Raw genomic sequence first — 23062 nt, forward strand, 5'->3', positions numbered from 1 at the left:
ATTTTGTAAATTTATACCCTCTGGCCCTATTTTTTTTTTTCCTTTCATAGACCCTAACTCTACCTTTCTGCTTTAAGGCAAACTCTGTGGCCTCTCCCTCTCCACCTCTCAAAATGATAGCAATCTCTGCCATCAGCAGTGCACTCCTGCTCTCCCTTCTCTGTGAAGCAAGTGCCGTCATCTTACTCAATTCCACTGACTCATCCCCGCCAACCAATAATTTCACTGATATTGAAGCAGCTCTAAAAGCACAACTAGATTCTGCGGACATCCCCAAAGCCAGGCGGAAGCGCTACATTTCGCAGAATGACATGATCGCCATTCTTGATTATCATAACCAAGTTCGGGGCAAAGTGTTCCCACCAGCAGCAAACATGGAATATATGGTAAGAGAACCTTGTTTTCTTTGAATTCTGAGTGAGGACGCTTTACTTAAATTGTACATTAGGAGAATCTAAAGAATTCATATGTTAAGGGATATGGGGTTTTTTACACCTTTTAACTTAAGGAATGTTCTTAAGTGCCTGGTAAACTTAAGTACTGTTCCATCATATAATTAAAAGGGAGGAAAGGGATCTAATATTTTTGTGTGAGTTCCATAACCATTAATGAATCAGGTCTTATATAAGAAAGAGGTAAAGAGTGGGGTGTGATGACTGATCACATTTGGAAGGTCCACTTAAAAAAAAAATTCACATGGAACTTTTTCTGTGCTTTGTTTATCTAATAGTCATATTTATCAGCTAAAATATTTTTTGAAAATGATTTTTTTAAATTATAGGTTTCATGTGCATGAATTATTCTCTGGATAGGTATCTCTTCCCTTTCTTGGACAAAGCTCTTCCTGACACTAATCTATTTGTATTCTCAGAGAACATGCTGACTTTTTCCTTCTTGTGATTTAATGCTTTGTCGTTCAGATAACAGTGAAGTCAGCACATTTGCACACTGTTCCAACTTGCCATGAACACATTCTTTGCTCTCTCTTAAAAATAAAAAATAGGCTCTCTGTGTTTAAATCATTTTACTTGGAAAGTTTTTTTAAAAAGTTGGTATTAAAAGGATAGATGTCTTTTTAAAGTTTCTTTGTTTTTGGTTTTGAATTTATACAAGGTTATGGTTTAACTTCCAGCACCTTCCAAGAGCACAGCTTGGAGCCTGTTTAAGGCAATGAAGACCACCAGTATGGTATTTCTAAGTTGGGGTGGGTATGGCAGTACCACTAACAACACTCTGTAAGTGCTGACCTAAAATTTGGGGGTTTCTGTCAGATTCTAAATGTATCTATTTTATTTAAATAAGCTTTTAAAGTTTGACTAATTGTAGAAATTAGTGTCACAGAAAAATACAGACTTGCCAAATGTAAGAGAGTCATGGTTCATAGAAGTACAATTTAGACTCTATGAAAATGCATTTTTCTAGGATTTTTAAATGAAAGTGGAAAAGAAGATGTCATCAGTCCTGGTGTATGAGGGGCAATATAGTCTCATGATTAAGAATATGTAGTCTGGAATCTAAATGTTTGGGTTCAAACCCCAGTCCTGGAATATAAGCTGAGTGAATTCATTAACCTAATTGTGTTTTATTTTCATCATCTCTAATATGAGGATAAAGGTAGTATCTGCCATATGGGGTTGTTATGAGGAATGTATGGAGTTGAGAACTAGAACAATTAGACCAGAGCCTACAGAAAAATAATGTTCAATAAACATTAGTTTTTATGGGTTTCTGTGAGCTTACTGTGAAAGTGCCCAGTGAAAACCTGTTCAAGATCTAAAAATAGGAACAATTACTCACATTGAACAGGTGTTTCTAGAAGGTGATGCCCAGGTATAGAAAGGAGAGGAACAAACATGTTTTCAAACATCATGCATTATGAGAGAAATATGCATAAGATTCTATGTGAGCTCAAAAAGGTATGCCATCCAGACTGCAGGTTTAGGGAATACTTTCTGGCGGCAATCACATAGCTATGCAGACTAAGGTAAGGATCAAGACAAATGAACCGGCTTTGGAGAGGACTTCATGTGGGGTGAAATCCTAACTCTGCTGTGTACTTTGTGGCCTTGTGCAAGTTACTTAATATGCATAAGACTCTACTTCCTTCTCTGTGAAATGGGAACAATAATTTATATGATAACCAATCAATATATAATGCAATTTATTATTTCAGTAATATTGAGGGAAGAGGGATCATCATGAATAATATGTGGGGTACAACACAGTAGAAATATATTTTAAAAAGCCACATTTTTCTAGTTATACTTTTCCCCACTGATCAAGAATTAATTCATTCCACATGCATTTATTAAATTGTTTCTATGTGCCAAGGACTTGGCTAATTGTTTCCACAGATGATCTCATTTGATAGCTCAGTCTCCCTGTGAGGTTAAGATTTCGATCCTCATTTTACCAATGAAATCACTTAGACACAAAGAAGTTAATGACTAGGTGAAGGTGGTTTGGATAAGGAATGGTATCATTGGAATTAGAGTTAAGGTCTGTGTAATTTCAAAGCCTATGCTTGTATTGGGGAGCATCTTTTCATTCTCTAGACCGAGCAAATACTACATTGGGGGAAACTGCTGGAGATGTCAGGATATCACTGTTTCCTTCTTTGCAATGCCAGCTGAAATCATATAGTTTTCATATTCTATTTGTCATTCCTTTATTATTATTTGCTTTTCAAATATGGGAGCTACTACATAATAATTTATTTTGTAAGAACCAGATACAGTGCTTGTTATATAGTAAATGCTTTATAAATCCTTCTTCACTTAGTAAAGTTAACGAGAAACAGTAGTCAGAATATTAAGCTCTATAAAGTAACACTGTCTCAAATTATCATGTAAATACTGCATACACTTCATCACACATGTATCTATTCACTTAATATTTATGGAGCATTTACTATATGTTAGGTACTATTCTAAGCACCTAGGATAAATTCATGAATAAAATAGACAGTCCTTGGCCTCCTGGGTGGGCAATCAGGCAATAAACAAGATAAATAAATTACATAGTATGTTAGAAGGTGATAAGGTTATGAAGAAAAATAAAGCAGGTTGAGGCTGGGACATTTAATAGTGTGGTCAGAGAAGGGCTCCCTGAGATGTCCTGGAGGAAGGTGAGGCAGTAAGCCACACTGACAGATGAGGGAAGACCATTCCAGACAGAGGGAAGAGAGTGGGCAAACTCCCCTGAGGGGGAGAGGAACAGATTACTTCAGTTAGAAAAATGTGCTCAATTTAGTGAAATCCTGTCTCTGTGAGTAAATTGACTAACTGAAATAATTCATTGGATCCCTCATGCAGACTCAGAGAAACTTTGAGAGAAATAAAATCTAACAGGTCAGAGCAGGAATGTCAGTGACTTTAACCTCCAGGCCAGGTGAAAAATACAGATCTCAGTTGAACACTGTTACTTTTATTTTAATTTGTTTAACATTGCTTTGGACTGTGAACAATTCGAAAGTGAGTTCAATTCCTAACTTCAAATATGGACCTCAAAAGCTTAGGACACTTACCTCAGTATGGCTACCAGCCCTGTGTTCAAACTGTCCCCATCAGTGGGTGATATCACTATGGGAGCCTCATAGAAAATGGTCTTCAGCTCAGGGCTCTTTCTATTTTTTTTTTTTAATTAATTCTTATTGGAGTACGGTTGCTTTACAATGTTGTGTTAGCCTCCACTGCACAACAAAATGAAGCAGCCATGCACATACAGATATCCCCTCCCTTTTGGACTTCCCTCCCATTTAGGTCACCACAGTGCATTAGGTAGAGTTCCCTGTGCTATATGGTATGTTCCCATCAGTTGTCTATTTTATACATAGTATCAATAATATATATGTATCAATCCCAGTCTCCCAATTCCTCCCACCCCACCCCTTTCCCCCTTGGTATCAGGGCTGTTTCTAATTGCATCAGCCTGATTTGCAATCCCCTTCATTCACAACTTTACTCTCTGAGCCTCTTCCCATGCCATTTCCTCACCTTCTAATGTCTCCTCCTTAACTTATTCCAATATTTATAATCCTACCCTTCAAGTTTTATGTAAGAATGTTGTGTCCTTCACTGTTGTTTCTTACATTCACAGTCATATTTGATTTCTCCTTCTTTTGAACCACTGTAGCCTATTATGTTTATCACACTGCTCTTATTAAAATCAGACTCAATTTACAGTTATTTGTATATTTCTTGCAATCTTCCTAATTTTAAGCTTTCAGGGTGCTCAGTCTATGTTTATTCACCTTTGTATAACTATTTTCTTGGGAAATTTCTTGTGTATAGACAGTAATCAACCATTATTTGGTGAATTTGAAATCCCTATGAATTGTTACATGTTTATAACTTGAATCAATTTTGATATTATTATTTATATTTAAAGTTCACTTATCATTTATAATAACATTTTATCCTGTGCACCTAAAATATGAAAGAAGTTTTTCAAAGTTCTAAAAAGCAAAAAGCCCCTTAAAATTAAATGATTTTATCCTCTTTAAGTACTTGGTTATGCTAGTGTATGCTTGAGTAAATTAAGTGGACACAATTTGAACACTAGAGTGTTGACATTCATATTTTAGTGTATAATATCTTCTTTGGGTATACTGGCCATGATTTTCCAAACACTGTATCCTTTCAAAAAATAATAATATAGATAGAGCTTAAGATATGCAAGTCAAACTCTTGGCTTCTGTTCTACGATTAGTTTTTTGACAAATTTCCATAGCTCCTTGGACACCAGCTGTTTTTCATTCTTCCTAAGGGCAACTTAAACCGTGACTCTAAACCACAGACCACACTAGTTTCTTAGAATAAGAATCATTCCCTAAAAGAATGAAATTACAAGACTCATACATGGAGTAAAATTTGTAAGATATTTCTTGAATTTAAGGCAATTGAATAAATTAATTTAAAAAATTTGAAGTCCTTCTGTAAGAGGATGAGATCCAAAGATAACAGAAATCTTTGTATTTAAACTGTAAACAAAACAGGAAAAACAAGCAGGAAAAAAAAAACCTTAGGCACATAATTCAGTATAAGATGCTGCTGTGTAAGACTGATGTAATAAAAGAGTACAGACCAAAATACCATGGAGAAATAAAAGAAAGAAGAGGTAATCTCTAGTTGGCAAAATCATGGAAGGCTGCTTAGAGGAAGGGTATATGAGATAGATGCTCAGGAAAGGGTAGGATTGGATGTTATAGTAGGTAAAGCAATGAATGAACAAAATCGCCAGGAGAGAAAAGCATAACACATTTGCCATGTTTTCAAGGATTTTGAGAAAAGATTGAGGATCACTTAATACAAGAGCCATTAGGGAGGCCACGGAGGTTTTAGAGCAGGGTCAGAGGTGCATATGAGAAAGATGGCACTATCAATTGATGGAGTTTAGATTGGCTGTGAAGGTGACCCAAGAGGTGGCAACCACTGAATCAGCAGGGCCTTTTTTTTTTTTTTTTTTTTTTGCCATACGCGGGCCTCTCCCTGTTGTGGCCTCTCCTGTTGCAGAGCACAGGCTCCAGATGCGTGGGCTCAGCGACCATGGCTCACGGGCCCAGCCGCTCCGCGGCATGTGGGATCTTCCCGGACCGGGGCATGAACCCGCGTCCCCTGCATCGGCAGGTGGACTCTCAACCACTGTGCCACCAGGGAAGCCCAACAGGGCCATTCTTTTAGTCAAAGGTGAGGAGGAACTGGACACCTATACCTACCACAGTGACAGGTATGAACAGTTAATGGAAGTAGTTCATGAGAACACATGGTAGCCATCTTCATAAATGGTAGAGAATGATGGAAAGACAGGTAGGGGACAGCGTGAAGATAATGATAGATATGAACTGAACAACTTAAATGTGAAAAAAAATGTGTAATGTAATTTCAAGAAGCCAAAATAGCTGTATTGATAATATGCCCTATTTCATTTGTTTGGTGCCTGCAAATATTATTTGCAGAGCTAAGGGAATCAGTCTCCTATACTCTTCTGGAAAAGAGAAAAATACTAGTTACCAAGTCACAGCAGGTAGTAAAGTTACAGAAAGCATGACTCAAATGAATGAATGGAGAATAGATTAATCCGCCCTCAGAAATAGCCAGTAAAGTATTTGCCTACAGTAATTTATGTCTTGAGAATAAGGAAAAATTTGGATTTTGTTTATTTGGGCTTTGTGTGTAAGAGAATGTAGATAATGTAAAAGACTTTTTTTTTAAATTATTCATAGTTGACAAAACACTTGTGATGTCTATCCTTATCGTTGTTTTAAATGAAACCATATACTGGACCAGATGGCACCTTTCCTCTCATTTGGGAAGGATAACTCAATTTTCTTCTTATGAGAAATTTGATGTGTCTAACTTAAATTTTTTCAATGAATGCTTTTATGACCACTAGAAAGCCTCCTGAGAACATTGCCAGCCAGCAGGGAACTGAGAAAGATTGCTGACAGGAAGGCATTTCTCCAGCTCATTTGGAACTCCACATTCCTGTTCTCCTACATGTAGAACCTTTTAAGTGTCTTGGCTTCAAATGGAGACTGGGCACATTTTGTATGAATTTTCTTCCAAGGTGCATGTTGCGTAGTATTAGTTACTTAGTATTGCTTATATATGAATGTTTAGCTCTCCACTTATGGAGCCAGCTGAAAGTAAGGACATTTTGTTTATGATTGTTTTGAGTACAGGCTCTAAGATGTGCAAATGTAAAAACATTAACATGATATGATTCAGAACCTCACCATCAGTTGGTAGAAGGAAGAGCTTTGAATCATACATAGGCTACATATATATCGACCATATTTCCTAGTATTCAACACTGCTTTTTTGTTGGCAAATTATATTTGACCATATGCAATGGTACAGAAAATTTTATTATATTCCTGCTGACTATTTATAGAACCTAGCATCATATCTGTCCCACAGAGAACACTCAGTAACAATCTATGGAACAACTGAATGAAGTCTTTTAACCTTTGCTGGGCATTCCATGTAAAGAGCACATGGCTATGGTGCTCAGGTGGGCAGGGGTCACTCAGTATTCAATCACTCATTCCACAGTATTTATTCATGTGCCTGGCATTGTGCTGAGGGGTTCAGCAGGGAGCAAAAAGACATTTCTTGATAGGAAGTACTGTGAATGGACGAGTAAGTGGGCAAAGCAGTGAGCTGTGTGCTAAAGTAGAATAAATACAGGTGCTGTGGGATCCCATGGGGCATATCTGGCCCAGACTTGGACTGGGGGTAGAGACGCAAGGAAGGCTTCCAAAAGGAAATGATTTCAGATATTAAATATGAAAAATAAATAAAAGTTATACAGGCAGGAGTTGGAAGGAGGGAATATGTGGTAGGTGGGGAAGGGTGTTTTGGGAAGGTGCATGGTACCTTGAAGGCATGGATGAAATTCAGTGTGGCTTGGATGTAGAGGATAAAAGAAAAAGTGATGTTTGATGAGGCTGGGAAGGCAAGCAGAAACTTGTTTGAGTTTTATTCTAAGATTAAGGGAAGTGGTTGAAGGTTTTAAGTTGTGTAATTAATTTGCCTTCAGAAGGGTCATTCTGGCTACAGGTTGAGAAAGGGATTGGAGACAGGCAGAAGTAATGGCACAGTCAAGAGACTGTTATAATAGCCTGGGCGAGAGATAATTGAAGCCTCAATGACATTTAAGGGCATAGGGATGTGACAAAATGAATTTGGGGATCAAATCAGTATGTGTAAGTGATTTATATGAAGAAGTGGCATAAGGATTTATATGATGGAGAAGCCAAGGAGGATGCCTCCATCTTTGACTAGGACAATTGGGCTTCCCTGAGTTGGAGAACACAAAATAAAGTGCAGGTTTCTGGTAGTCATTAAGTAGCTGAAGGTTTATCATCCAGGGTACACATCTACAGAGGTTGAAAAAAGTAGCTAGTGTGTGGGAGGGAACATTCTTCCAATACAAAGAATTTTGGTTGGGAATATGCTTTGGTAATCAGAATGGACCACTTTACATAATGGGGGTAGGGTAGTGTCATGGAGACAGCATGGATGCATGATTTTATGTCTGGGAATCTACTCAAGAATTTTTGCAAGAAAGTTTCATGTATCTTTTAAGAATTTTTTTTTTTTTTAGAATCAGTGCTGAGACTTAAGTCAACATGACTCCAAATCTATTTCAGGGGCCTAGATAGCACCAGGTCCATCTAGTCTTCTGACACACTCAGGATAAGGTTTTTCTGGAAACTAATCAAAGGACTTCAGAAAAATCGAAGTTGACTAGTCTGGCTGGTGTCCTGAATTTAGTATATCTGAAAACCATTTAATAGTCAGTCAATGGCCATTAAATGGTTATGAACTTGAGATGTTTAATTGTCTATGAGAATTTCTGAAGAATGGCTTGGAAAGAAGGCAGGGAAGATAAAGACTAACAGCTTAAAATGGTCAAGAGAAATGTTTGGCATAAAATACATCATGGACTGAGGTTTGGAGGGGTATGATTTGAATGTTCCCAGTCTATGTTACCCATAGAGTCTAAAATCAGGTACCAAGCATTTTTTTGACACAAATATGGAAGAATGCCGCCAAAGTTGTGTGTTTAGACTAAACTTCATGACTCTTAAAATTTCACATCACATACTCCGAACTGAAACAGTCCAGGAATGTTGCTTAAGGGCACAATATTTTTTTACCCTACAAAGTGCATCAAATTCACATTTCATAATTTCATTAAATATGAACATTCTACCAAATCTGTCTCTGCATTCCAGTGAGATCATGTTTTCAGCAAGCAGTAGGTAGGCGGAAAGGCATTTGAATTCTTCTAAGTGGGCAACAGCAAGGTATGGGGTTTGCATGTGTCTCACAAGATAGTTTAACAATCAAGAAGTCAGTTTTTAGCTGATTGTAACACTGAGTTGGTGAAAAAAATTAACCACACATGAAAGTGTCTTCCTGGCATATAACTACAGTATTAAATGATAGCTGGTGGGTATTAATTTCCCGGGAAAGGAGAACTGTTGCTAGAATCCATCAACAAATGGTCTTTAAATTTAAAGATAAAACATATGTTAAAGAGGGATTTAAGGAGGGGAATTAATAGGTTTTAAAACTTCTGAAATGTTCTCTAATTTTTATCTTCCACTGTCTAATGTTATGTTGCCAAGAAGCAAGGTCCTTGTTATCTATACACAGTTCTGTTTCTGATTAGTTTGTTGCTTCAGGGTTTATGTTTTCACTTTCTCTGATTGCCTGCTAAGTTGAGATTAAAGCTTGATGTGTCTCAAACTTCAGGCTGCCAGATAAGGTGATCAAAAGTGCACCTCTCATTACCTCTCACTTTAGGCATCTTTCTAGTTCACAGACACCACCACTCTTCCAGTGCCTGATCTTCCAATAATAATAGCGTTTACCATTCTGTACACCCTGCCGTGCTAGAGCTGTGCTAAATTCTCTTCAATCACTATCTTGCCTAACCTTCACAACAGTCTCGTGAGATGGGGACAGTTTTCCTCATTTAGAGACAGGAAATTTGAAGTTTGGAGAGCGTAAGTTGCTTCCCCCAGGTCCCAGAGTAAGTAAATCAAAATGATGAGAAAGCAGTTCTGTATGACAACAGAGCCCATGCTTTGAAAGACTACAATACACACTCCCCTCCATGAGTTCATCTCCTGCTCTTGAGCCCGCTCCACATGCATTTTTATCTGAGGACATCGCTGAATATTAGAAAGTGTTTCTTCATATGGAATCAAATCTTGCTTCCTGTACTCTTTCTAACCTTGGCAACCACATAGGAAAACTCTGTATTACGATAGTGTTTCAAGCCTTTGAAGCCTGTGAGCATCTATGCCTTAAACCTTTGTCCCCCAGTCTCCCAGCTCTTTCTAAGCCTCCAGCCCTTTTGTGTGAAATACCTGTACACACCACCTCTTGCAACCAGAGTATGGCCAGCATAAGGAAGGTGGCATGAAGATATTTGCTTTCTGAAAATCTTGGAAAAGGTAAGAAGTTGTGCCATTAAGGGAATGGAAAATCAAGTCCCTCCCCACCCCCCATGCTACCTCTTACATTACACATACACACAGGAATAAATTCACTATTTATTTGGTAGTGCGTTAATTGCCTGTCTCTTTCCTAAACTGTAAAGCAGAGTCCATGTCAGTCTTGCTGACTGTTGAATTCCCAGTACCCAATACTGTGCAGCCCTCCCAATAAGTAGTCAATTACTAGCTGCCTAGATTAACAAATTATCTAGGATTCTATTGGTTGATCTGGAAATTTGCATTTCTTGCATTTTCCATTGTTGATAACAAAACAGCAGTCCCCATCTGGTAAGTTTGGTGTAAGGAGATTTGGGGCCAAGACAGTTCCAGGGTCACTCTTTCTTGCCACCATCCTTGTGTATTAAGATCACACATCTACATAAGCGTAATGGTGACAATGATACCTCCCATCAGAGTTCATAAACTGTAGGCCCATTAACCATTCCAATTAGTAGTCATGTTTAATTTGCTCTGCAAGTGTTGAACTGTAGAGAATTTTACATTTAAAAGGCTATTTGGCAACATGTAGAAGTGGATACATTTCACATATACATCAGGATTTCTAGATTATCCTGAAAAGTTTTAAGGTTTAGAGACATTGTGCCCACTTCCTACTTGTCAGCAATTGTTTAAAAAGGAAGAACCTCTTTGGGTGGGGAAAAATTCACTCATTTCCAAGTCTCTCTCTCTCTCTCTCTCTTTCATATAACTGTCCAGATGTCAAGCAGCAGTTGCATTTTGTCATCTTACACCCAATACTCATTTTCATTACTAGACCAACCCCCAACCCAATCAGTTGAGTTTGATTATATTTAAATAGCACTTTGGTATTTTCAAAGCACTTGACTGAGGTATAGATTGAGCCATGCATAGATTAAAGCACTGAAATTTTTTTTTCCTTTATTTCCTAATCACCAATCCTGTTTAAATAATCTTACCTCAAATTCTGAATATTTTTCTTTTATCCATGCCTTCCTTAATTTATATATTAAGGCTTTATATGTAGGAAACACTCCCTCAGGAAGGAGTCTTTTTCAATAATCCAGATAACAAATGATGGTGGCTTCACTCAAGGTGGTGGTAATAATAGTGATGATCAGTGGGTATATTCTGGATAGACAGGATTTTAATGGCAGGATCGACAAGATTTGCTGATAGAGCATAAAAAGATTATTAAGCAAAGAAAGAGTAAAGATGGCTATGGACTCTCTGGCTTGAGCAACTACAAAAGCAATTGGTAAACTTTTTCTGTAAAGGACCAGATGGTAAATACGTTTAGCTCTGCAGACCTTGTGGTCCGTGCTGCCACTGTAACACAGAAACAGCTACAGATAACATATAAGTAGGCAATGGGATAGATCTGGTGACCCCTGAACCAGAAGAAAAAGGGTAATGTCATCCACTGATGGGAGGAAGACTGTAGGAGTAGCTGGTTAGAGGGTAGGGAGTGGCAGCAGGGTTGTGAATACTGGAACTCAATTTTGGACTTGTTAAGTAGAGGTTTAAAGTGGATAGGTGGATAAATCAGTCTGGAATTCAGTGGAGAGGTCTATAGATATAATTTGGAAGAGTACCACCAGCTTATAAATAGTATTTCAATGTGTGAGACTGGATGTGGTTACCTAGGCAGTGAATTGATGAAACAGAAGAGAGAGAGAGGGAGAGAGAGAGACAGACAGACAGAGAGACAGACAGAGACATGGCTTCAGCCCTGGGAACCCTCCAGCATGCACAGGTTAGGGAGATGAGGAAGAATCAGCAAACATATGGAGGAAAACAAGGCAGCAGCCAGAGAAAAACAAGGCAAGGGTGGGGTCATGAAACCAGGGGGTGGAAGTGGGTCCAGGAGGAGCAAGTGGTCAGGCATTCTAAAAGCTGCTAATAGAACAAAAAACATGGTGACCAGGAAATGACCATTTATGATATGGATGTGAGCAATTTGGGTAGAGTGGAGGTAGCGGGGGGAACCTGCCTGGGGTGGGCTCAAGAGTAGAAGAAGAAAAACTGAAAATTCTCTGTTAAGACAACACTCAAATTTTATTGTAAAAGGAAGAAGAGGAATGGTGCATTGGAAGACGAAGATGAAAAGGGGTCAAGAGAAGTCCTTTTGTGTTTGTTTTTAAGAATTTTATGCTGCTGGCAATGATCCAGTTCAGAATACCTCTAAAAAAAAGTACACTTTTACACCTTTTTTTAATAGAAATTTACCTTTCCCACCTACATAAAAGGTAGCACTCATCTTACCTGAGGAAAGTCTTCACTATTTTCATTTAAACATTTAAAAAATGCTTAGGACCCCACGTTGATACTTTGTGGTATAATGTGGTCCCATATTTATGGTCATTTTTGAGGCTTGAGGGAATTTTTTTTAAATCAAGTTCCTTAGCTAGTTCTTTTTAAAAGTATAATTGGTTTAATATCATTTAATTAATCCAATTAGTGCCCCCAATTTCCCATGGGAAATCCTTTTCTCTTCCTGTGCCGCACCCCCCCCCCCCAGTCTTACCAAGGCCCATTCTTCCCTCCTGTCTGGTTTAACACTGGGTCATATATTCAGCTCTCAGTTTCCTTTATTGGCACTTCACAAGCATTTCCACCGAAAGGGAATAAACCCCAATTTCAAAACAAAACCACAACCATGCCCATGAAGTGTTTTTTAAAAGCTTCTGGCAGCCCTCAGGGAAAATAATTTTGTCATCACTTAATATCTTTTTAATGGCTCTTTCTCACTTCTATAAGTCAGCACTGCTTTCCCAATCTAACCCAGAAAAAGAACAAAGAGCCCCAGCTGAGTTATTTTTAAAAGCCAAAAACTTGTCTATCTAAACTGCCTTTACTTTTTATCTAAATATATGAGAAATGACCACATGTCAGTCCAAGAAAATAAGTGTCTATACGACATGCCATACTGTTTCCAATGTCATTGCTATCAGAGTATCCATGACAATAACCAATTTAGAAATGTGTCTTCAAAAACTCAGTGTGATAATTTTATTTTTTAGTATTTTATGTCTTTGAAGATGGTTTCCACGTGCAGAACAGATTTTTTAAGAGGTCATTTTCAAATTTAATATTTCTTGTTCTCCTCTAATTTAGCTTCATTTACATATATTTTTGTTCTATTCAGAAATCTAGCAAGTTTTGGCAATCACATTTGTTTAATGTTTGTTACTACTTACAAATCTAGTTAATTTAAATTTTAAGCTGCATTTATAGATTTAACATATTTGACCTTTAGTACTTCAACTGGCTTATTGAAAATAATTTCCATATACTTAAATGTCTTAAAAGCCTAAGCAACACAGTGACTCTTAAGTTCTAAATTTTGCAATACTGTTTAAAAATTGTAACAAGATTTTCTTAAAATTTTTAACTTAAAACCACAAATATAAATAATTATTGATATATTTTATGTTGAAATTACAAGGCTAACGTATTGCTTTAATAACCTGTTGCCAGATTCTCTGAACCACTATAAATATTAATAATATCAAATATGTACAGGATCGTTACCAATTCTTTCACATGGTTAAACTGGCAACATTCATCACAATTTAGAGCTTCTGGATAAGAAAGAAGCTATCCTTATTTGCTGTTTTCAACCCTGAAAGACCTCTCATCATATTAATAGATTTAAATACCACTGTGGATTAAAGGGATACATCACTCACCCATATTCTCCTGGGAGTTGTAACCAGTGGAGAAAGACGGAGACAGCAAATACAGTAGATACGCAATTCGTAAATTTCAGAGCAGGATCTTCCCCTCTTTACAGGATGGGTGTGAGTCCTGCCTGGGGACAAACAGGCAAGAAAGAGCACAGGACTTTCTGACTTCTTCTGCAGTAGGCATCAGAGAGACAGTTGGTATGTCTCCCATGGGAAGGCAAAATGATCCCACTCTCAGTGTGGGACCTGGCCAGTGCTGCCAGGGTCTCCAGCATCTTCCTTCAGGGACAGGCAGAAATCCCTCCCATCAGTTTCCTAAAAGCAAACATGGAGAAATGAAAAAAAGTGGTCATCTCTCCTCCCTCACAACTATCATCTCAAAAATTTTAATTATGATATCTGTACATAGAAACACCTAAAAACGTAGGCATCGGTAATGCTAAATACAGGGTCTTCCTATCAAAATCCTTTATAATAATTTAAAAATGGTGCTCACGTAAGATATTTTTCAGGCATGAACTCTTTGGTTTATCTCTTTGACATACACAATACATTTTAAGTATATGAGTAAGCATATAGAATTATATATGCTAAGTTACCTTAAATTTGTTAACTGCCTTAAATATTTTAAATTATTTTGTGAAGAATCTAGGTTTCCTCTTTCTGTGGTATGGAAAAGGCTAGAACTGAACAAGTCATAGGTCAGTATAACAGATCTTCCTGATTCTGATGCTGGAGTTACTCAGGGATACTAAATCATGAAATGCTGAAGAGGAAAGGGACCCTAGAGATGAGTTAACTGGGAGACAGAATAATTGACATGTCCTCAGTCACAGATGATCTTAGCAGTAGGCTTAGGGTTAGAATACAAGATATTTTATTTTCTTTTTCAGTATTATTTGTGCCATGCAGTGCTGATATTTCAGAACAAGACTATAAGAAAGACTGTTTTTAGAAAGATTATATAAAAACACAGAAAAGCCGTGTTTTTAGCAGTTACTGTTCTGAGTGCACACCACTTCAATATGTTAATAATATTTAGATGTATTTTTTTCCCAAAGTGACTACAATTAGCTCAGAGACATAATTTGTTGACGCTATTCCGTCTAAAATTCATTTGTGATCTAATGGTAATATTTTGCATTTTGGTGAACTGAAATCCATATTTTGTAAATCCATATTTCATTAAAAATATCAGAAGAATAAATACCAGATGAATCCATTATTAGCCAAACAAAATGCTTTTAAAAGTTAATTTCAGTTCTAGAATACTATGATTTTCACTGCAAATTTAGTTTGGTTCACTGATATTTCTGCACAGAATTTTTACAAACAAAAGGAGAGGTTTGAAGTAATAATTCATAAAACATATCAAATGATTATTTTACAGAGCTATGTGTGAAGGAATAATACAAAGTATTTTTTATAACTGTAAAAAAGCATGATATCAATTCAAAGGAGAAGACAAGTATATAAAGAGACACTAACTTTTAAAATATTATAGAATGAGTATTTTCCATTTATATACTGTATTTAACACTGATTATTTACTTATTAAAAGGGTATTATGTAATGTTTTGCCACATTTAATTAATCCACAAAATGGGCAGATTATATTCTGGATAATTAAGGAAAGTGTATTTTATTATAGCTTTTTGAATGATCTTTCTTTTTACACAGACAGTGGAGATATGGCCACTGTCACCACAGAATTACTCCAGATCCTTTCTTGATAATTCTGATTTCATGTAATTTTGTGAGTGAATTTATTTTAATGTAATTCTAGATAGATTTATGTAAGATGACTTTGTTTTTCTAATTTAAGACAACTTCTAAGTGGCTAACAAATCTTTTTTCAGGGTGGGTGCCATGGTCTTCTAGGGTAAAAATGTCTCTGAAGGGTTCATCAATTTTTTTTCCTATTTTATTTCAAAGTCACTAAATTAATTTCCTTTCACTTAAATACACTGTTACATTAAGTAAATCTATGTTTCTAGCTCATAACAATTAAAAGTTCTAATATTATTATTACTATCAAATATTCAAATGATATAAAATATCATTTATATATTATAATTTAATATAGTTTGACACTTAAAAGTTGGAATAAATGCAAATCAAAACCACAGTGAGACATCATCTCACACCTGTTAGAATGACTATTGTCAAAAAGTCAAGAAATAACAAGTGTTGGTGAGGATCTGGGGAAAAGGGAACCTTGGGCACTGTTGGTGGGAATGTAAATTGGTGCAGCCACTATGGAAAACAGTATAGAGTGTCCTCAAAAAATTAAAACAGAACTACCATATGATATAGCAATTCCACTTCTGGGTATTAGTCTGGAAACTAAAATACTAACTCAAAAAGATAACTTCACCCCAATGTTCATAACAGCACTATTTACAATAGCCAAGATATGGAAGCAGCCTAATTGTCCGTCAACAAATAAGTAGATAAATGGAATATTATTCAGCCATAATAAACAAGGAAATCTTGCCATTTGTGACAACATGCATGGAACTTAAGGGCATTATGGTAAGTGAAATAAGTCAGAAAGAGACAAATAACTTATGATCTCATATGTACGTGGAATCTAAAAACAACAACAAAAACAATACTGAACTCAGAGATCTAGAGAGCAGATAGGTGGCTGCCAGAGGTTGGGGGGTGGGGTGTGTGAAATATGTGAAGGTGGTTAAAAGGTACAGACTTTCAGTTATAAAATAAATCCTGAGGATGTAATATACAGCATGGTGACTGTAGTTAATAATACTGTATTGTACATTTGGGTGCTGCTAAGAGAATACATCTTAAAAGTTCTCTTCATAAGAAAAGAAATTTGTAACTGTGTGTGGTGACGGATGTTAACTAGACTTATTGTGGTGATCATTTCACAATATATATGTACATAAAAATCATTAAGTTGTACACCTGAAACTAATAATGTTATATATCAATTATATCTCAATTAAAAAGTTGGACTATGAGACATTGTTAATTTTGGTACATTGATTTGAATAAATTTGATCTCATTAATTTTTAAGATATATCAATAGCATGGCTCCTTTTTGCTGTGAATAAACTCCAGGGAAACCAGTTGACTTTGGTGGATTCAAACTTCAGTGGTCAGTATGAGGTATCTCCAAGTTACATCTGGATACGATATTTTTGTTAACCTATCCTTTACCAAAATTTATGTCTGGACTTTGGGTCTAGATGGCCCTGTAAAAACAATAAAGATTTTTGAGGAATAACAATATTGCACTGTAGAACTTTGAATAACAATGGTCTAAATTTGCTTTCTTCTAGTCAGGAAGCAGAATTGAAAGAAGTTTAGGAAATAGTAGTGCCATTTCTTTTCTCTTTTTGTTTGTTACTAGCAAACCCAGTAAAGCTGAAGGTTTTTTTCACTTTCACAGGTCTGGGATGAAAATCTTGCAAAATCCGCAGAGGCTTGGGCAGCTACTTGCATTTGGGACCATGGGCCTTCTTACTTATTGAGATTTTTGGGTCAAAATCTATCTGTACGAACTGGAAGGTAGGAAGTAGTTTCACTGATACTGTTTATCCATGCAACTTTATTGCTTATGGACTCCAAGGGTTAGTGACACCAATTTCAAGTAATATCTGCAAGAGGGCTCACTATGTGTCAGGCACTGATGCTTGGCCTATGACTGTTTTAGATGTCTTCAAGGATTATTTAATTTTTTAAAAGGGCCTAGAAAAACCAGTTTTCCCTTTCACCCTTGGAACACCCTCCCTTAGCCTGTATACTACCCTTATCTCACAGAATCTTTGAAAGGATCAGGCTGTATCCTGTATCCTATCTCTTCTACTTCAGAAAAATCCCTTCATGGTGGCAGAAGCCATTATTGTGTATGCAACCTTCCCATGTTTGCATATACCTGTATCTGTGTGTGTTGTACAAATTCAATATATTTACACATATATGTATATATAAATAGGCACACGTATGTATATGCAAGTATATGCAACAATGGATAAAGCTGTTCCCAGTAATAGGATAATTTTTCTACCACTGTGGAATGTCATCATCCAATATTCCAAAGACTCATTCTCTTCCACATAGGGGAGGAAAATCAGGTGGTAAAACAAGATAAAGATGATAATTCCTGAAAGATTCGCATTTCTCTTTTTGAAACAACCAGACACATACTTAGACAAATACAGGATCACTTGCTCCAGTCCTGGGCATTTTCATGCTTGGCTCTACTTGGAGGAATAGAGGATTCTACTAGGTGATGATGGTAATTGTGAGGGGTGGGTATGTTCTTGATTTATCATGAATAATCTGCAAAAGGACCAATTAACTTATAATTTAACATGAGTCCACTATATATTGCCACTACTGTACTCTAAGTTCTCATTGTGTTTCTTGATATCTAGATATCGCTCTATTCTCCAGTTGGTCAAGCCATGGTATGATGAAGTGAAAGATTATGCTTTTCCGTATCCCCAGGATTGCAATCCCAGATGTCCTATGAGATGTTTTGGCCCCATGTGCACACATTATACACAGGTTATTTTAATTGTTTTGTTCATTTTTGATTCATACTTTTAAAAAATGCTCTTACTATTTTGGTGAACATGAATTTTCTTAGCTCCAACTTCAATAACAGTATATCGATTTACTTTCTCAGATGGTTTGGGCCACTTCCAATCGAATAGGATGTGCAATTCATACTTGTCAAAACATGAATGTTTGGGGAGCTGTATGGCGCCGTGCAGTTTATTTGGTATGCAACTATGCCCCAAAGTAAGTATCCAGTTGGATTCTACTTCTTGGAATCTTTAATGATGTTAAATATCTTCAGTCTGATAGATACTTTTAACAGGTAAATAATATGAGTAAGACTTAACTAACAAGCACTAATCCTCAAATCTTCCATCTTCTTGTATATCTGAAAAGTTATCAGCTGAAAGGTTTCTTTTCACAAGGATTCTAGATTAAAATTGCAGGCAAGACTATTTGTGATTTGGAGAGTCACTAAATTCTCCTTACCATCTTTCTTTAGGCATGGTAATTATAAAATAAACATACACTTTTAGGCTTTTGATAGCTATATAAAAGGCATCAGGAAAGGATCTTCTAGGGAATTTATCAACACCACAGTATTCTCATCAATCAGTACTAGAATGTTGGCTTAGCTTTTTCACTAGGAAAGCAAAACAAGCCCTTCTTCTTTCTTTTAAGAGTAAAATTACAATCACAGTTTACTTTTTCCATAGATGGTTAAGGAGGCATTCAGAATCAGAGGGGAAAATTTAAATGCTATGACTTCTTTTTAATGAAAGCTTTGCCATGATTTCAATTTCAGTACAAAAAATATTCAGTAATTTCTTCTTATGGCATACATAAAAAGGTATTGTGAAAATTGATCAAAGATTATAAAATAGGCTCACATTTATGAACATTCTTTATAATATGAGGATAAATAAGCATTTGTTAACATCTGATAAAATGCCTTTTTGATAGCAATGACTCTTCGGATAAAATGTTCCAGTATTTATACATGAGTCTGTTCTCATTTGGAATAAATACTAAAATGTACAAAGGATTTATGACACTCCTGGTGTCTTCCAAAGTAAGTCCCAAACAAAGATTTTCTCCAGCTTTGCCAGTATGGGGAGGGAATGAGAAAACGTTTCACAAATAACTGCATTACTCATTTATATGGTAGTATGCCAGTGGCAGTGTTTTTGCAAAGTTAGAAAAATAGCAATTTTCCCGATGGTCCCCTCTCCACAGTTATTAGAATAGTAAGATTTGGAAAGTAAAATGTGGCTGCATTATGATAAGCATTAAAACTGCATTTGTTTGATATTTTCAGTTTTATACTGTATATTTTCCTATTAAGACTTTAACCCTTCTTTCTGACATAAATAGGCCAAGTAGTACTCAAATAGTGAGAGGTTTTTTTATAACATTCATTTAACTATTCTGTTTTTGGCCAATGATTGGAATTTTGTAATACTATTGATGAGATGTCTGATTGTTTTATAAGTCTGAGAGTTTAAGATATTGTGTTAGTATGCTATATTTGCTGTGATAGAGAACCATTCTTTTGAAACCTAGGCAATGAAGAAAGTTTTAAAATCCTGACTGATAGTTGACTATGTTTCTTCCAATCCCAATATGAATTTATCTCAAGTATAACTGTTTTTCAGGGGCAAAATAAAACAGAGAAGGAAAGGGGTTTGGGGGGGAGACAGAGACAGAGACAGAGATAGAGAGAGAGAGAGAGAGAGAGAAAAATGAGAGAATGAGAATGAATTGAATTAGATGAAATAGAATAAAAATTAGAAGGAAAAATAATATAAGTTTATCAACTGACTGATCTAATACTGAATACAATTATCTTCCATTCATATAAAAGTTTGTAATATAATAAATAATAATTTTTATATAATTAAATTGTATTTCTAAGTTAACATTACCAAAAATATGTGCTGTGTAATTTCTAAAAGCTATGTAGAATAAGTTGAAAAATATGAAATTAAAATACCACAGGCTGGGTTCATATATTTTTATAGGTTTGGGTAAAGATATAGAGGGAAATAAGATTATGAATATAGAATGGGAGAGATTAGGATAAAGGAGTGAGCTGCACTCTTGAGGGATGGACCTCCTTGAATGTTCATAAGCAAACATTTACATTACCAAAATTATGCTTGAGGAAGCTTCTCTGGAAGGCAGAGTGTAGAATAAGCTAGATAGAGGTGGGCAGCCTTGTAATCTCATCTCATTTTGTAATATGAATAATCAGCATATTTTTCATTTTACAGACAACTTTTCCTTTACAGATATTTTATAGATAAAAACGTGACTTTTCAACTGACTGAATAAGGATATGTTCATGTCTGGTAGATGCACTGTATGAGTCACCTGCTTGTTCTTATTTAGGTTTCAAAGATGAGACCCACTTGTTTCATATTTTAGCCTTTACACTGTTGTCTTATCTTCAACCTTGACTTTTTACTATCTACAACCAAATTTTCTCCTGACCATTCAATTTCCTTCACATCACTGGCTGTATAGTACTGTAGTTACTAATCACCATGCTACTGAGAATACATTCATTGCCTCCTTCCTCACAGCTAAAAGAGCTTAATAACATAAGGCATTGTGGCTGTTTTTAACTATCCTAAATGGTGAATTTGGTGTACCACTATAATCATGGCCATAATTACAGATGAAGAAAAATATTGATAACACATAATAATTCAGTTAAATAGGTTCAGCATTATCAAAAAACTAATAGTATTACTAAAAATTATAACTATGAGTTTACATATGGGAAAATGTTTTGGAATCACCTTTAATGGCTGCTTCTGTGAGCCATTATTCTCTTACTGAGTTTTCCGTTATCTCATCTTATGAATACTGAGAATCTAAACTATTTTTTCAACTTGAGGAAGAAATCCTTTGAACACTTAAAACCTATTTTTTATGCTTGTAACAACTTCTTGCTCATTTCACCGTTTCTAAGCATCCCAGAATTACGTGTATATATCTTTATATATATAATGGACATGGATATATCTATATCTGTATATACTTTACTATCTTTATAATAATATTAGCATGAGTTTTTTAAGAAGTAAGTTTAAGTGGACACAGCCCATGTGCTCTAGAAGGCTGCTGCAGGAACGAGGCAGCTGTGGTGAGTGGATAGAGCATCAAGCCTGGTGTCGGATGACTAATAATGTCACCATGCATTGTAGTGCCTCACTTCTTATCTGTAAATTAACATAATATTAATTTACTCAGAAAGAAAACATTTTAAAAGTAAGATATACAGAACAAGTTACTGTAGAAATAAGAAATGGTTATAACTTTTAGTGCTTTTCTAAAACGACAGACTTCTAAAAATATCATCACATGTCAACACGTGATCTTGTGCTTAAGGACAATCAGATTTTAAAGAATGGGCAAGTAGCACTAATGCTCTCTTTTTCTTTTTTTTTCAAGGGGCAACTGGATTGGAGAAGCACCATATAAAGTAGGGGTACCATGTTCAGCTTGCCCTCCCAGTTACGGGGGGTCTTGTACTGACAATCTTTGTTTTGCAGGAGTAACGTCAAACTACCTATACTGGTTTAAATAAGCTTGTCTTTTCCTCCAGGAAATATAATGGTTTCTGGGAATCATAGGCATATATATATATTGAGTTTTGCACATATTATACATATTTTATCATAATCTTGTTTTCCTCTTATTATTCATTGTATAAATTAGTGTTTGTCTATTATGTTTGTTTAATCCTTGGAGGTAAACAAAGCACCCATTTCTGTTTTCTGACCTCTAAGCCTAAATTAAAATATTGTGTATGTAGTATTGACATAGTTGATGCATCCAATTCCAAAACTTGTTTTCCAAAGGAATTATGTTCTTAAGGAATAGAATATATATTTGGCCTATAATGTATGTGTGTGTATATACGCACACATAGCTGATATAACACATAGATGATAATAATATGATTTTGTAGTTAACTTGAGGGAAATTTTTTAAAATCCTATTCTAAAATGTATGTGAGGTGGTGGGCCATCTTCAGCACCCACTTCTATAGTGCCCCAAAAGTGATAATTTGCAAAATAACACTCAGTAATATCTGGATATAATAATTTAATTAAGCAACCACAGATTTCATTCTGGAGATATTTTATCTTACTTGGGTTCACCAAAAGATACTCTTGACTTATGTAAGGTTCAAATCATGCCTTTTGCTTAATCTCTTTTATTGAATCTTGTGTTGAGTGGTTACGATGGGCAAGGCACTCTGATAGTTATGTTCTGATCATGCAAAGATAATATGATTCCTGACTTCAAGAAGCTCACAAAAATATTCAGGAAATAATGCCACCTAATTATATTGCTGTAAAATTATTATTTTTTAACAGATTTATTTTCCATGTAATTTTGAGGAAGTGAGTGCAACAATGTTCACATGTAGGTGGAATAGGTGATAGGCCACACTGTGTAATATGTAAGGCTTCTGATTAGCATGAAAATGTAGCTATAGCATCTGGAACTAAATGAGGCAGGGAAAAATTAACAACTGCCTAGGGATTACTGGGTGAGAGTAAATAGTTGTGATTTTGGAAGGCAGAAAGCAAGACCTAAGTAAACTGAGAAGGTCCAAGAGAAATGAGCTTCAGGTATGAAAAGTCACAGGTAAGAAAAGTCGCAGAAATAGGGTTACTGCACACACACACACACACACACACACACACACACACACACAGGTGGAGAGCTTCTGAAGGGCATATACTGAAGGTCTAGTGTAACTTGAAGCCTTTCAGCAGGAGGTGAGGGATGTCAGAAAGAAACACTGTAGGTGTCAAGGATACCTCC

General features: G+C 35.9%; 1 protein-coding gene across 1 annotated transcript; it reads left to right on the top strand.

The window, feature by feature from the left end:
- The first annotated feature begins 113 nt into the window (after positions 1-113).
- On the top strand, positions 114-21851 carry PI15 (peptidase inhibitor 15). Its single transcript, XM_060035182.1, has 5 exons — positions 114-386; positions 17103-17221; positions 18091-18223; positions 18345-18460; positions 21677-21851. Exons 1-5 carry the CDS (start codon positions 114-116, stop codon positions 21810-21812), a joined length of 777 nt encoding a protein of 258 aa, XP_059891165.1. The 3' UTR covers positions 21813-21851.
- The last annotated feature ends 1211 nt before the right edge of the window (positions 21852-23062 follow it).

The sequence above is a fragment of the Delphinus delphis genome, chromosome 17, assembly GCF_949987515.2.
Source record: "Delphinus delphis chromosome 17, mDelDel1.2, whole genome shotgun sequence".
NCBI lineage: Eukaryota > Metazoa > Chordata > Mammalia > Artiodactyla > Delphinidae > Delphinus > Delphinus delphis.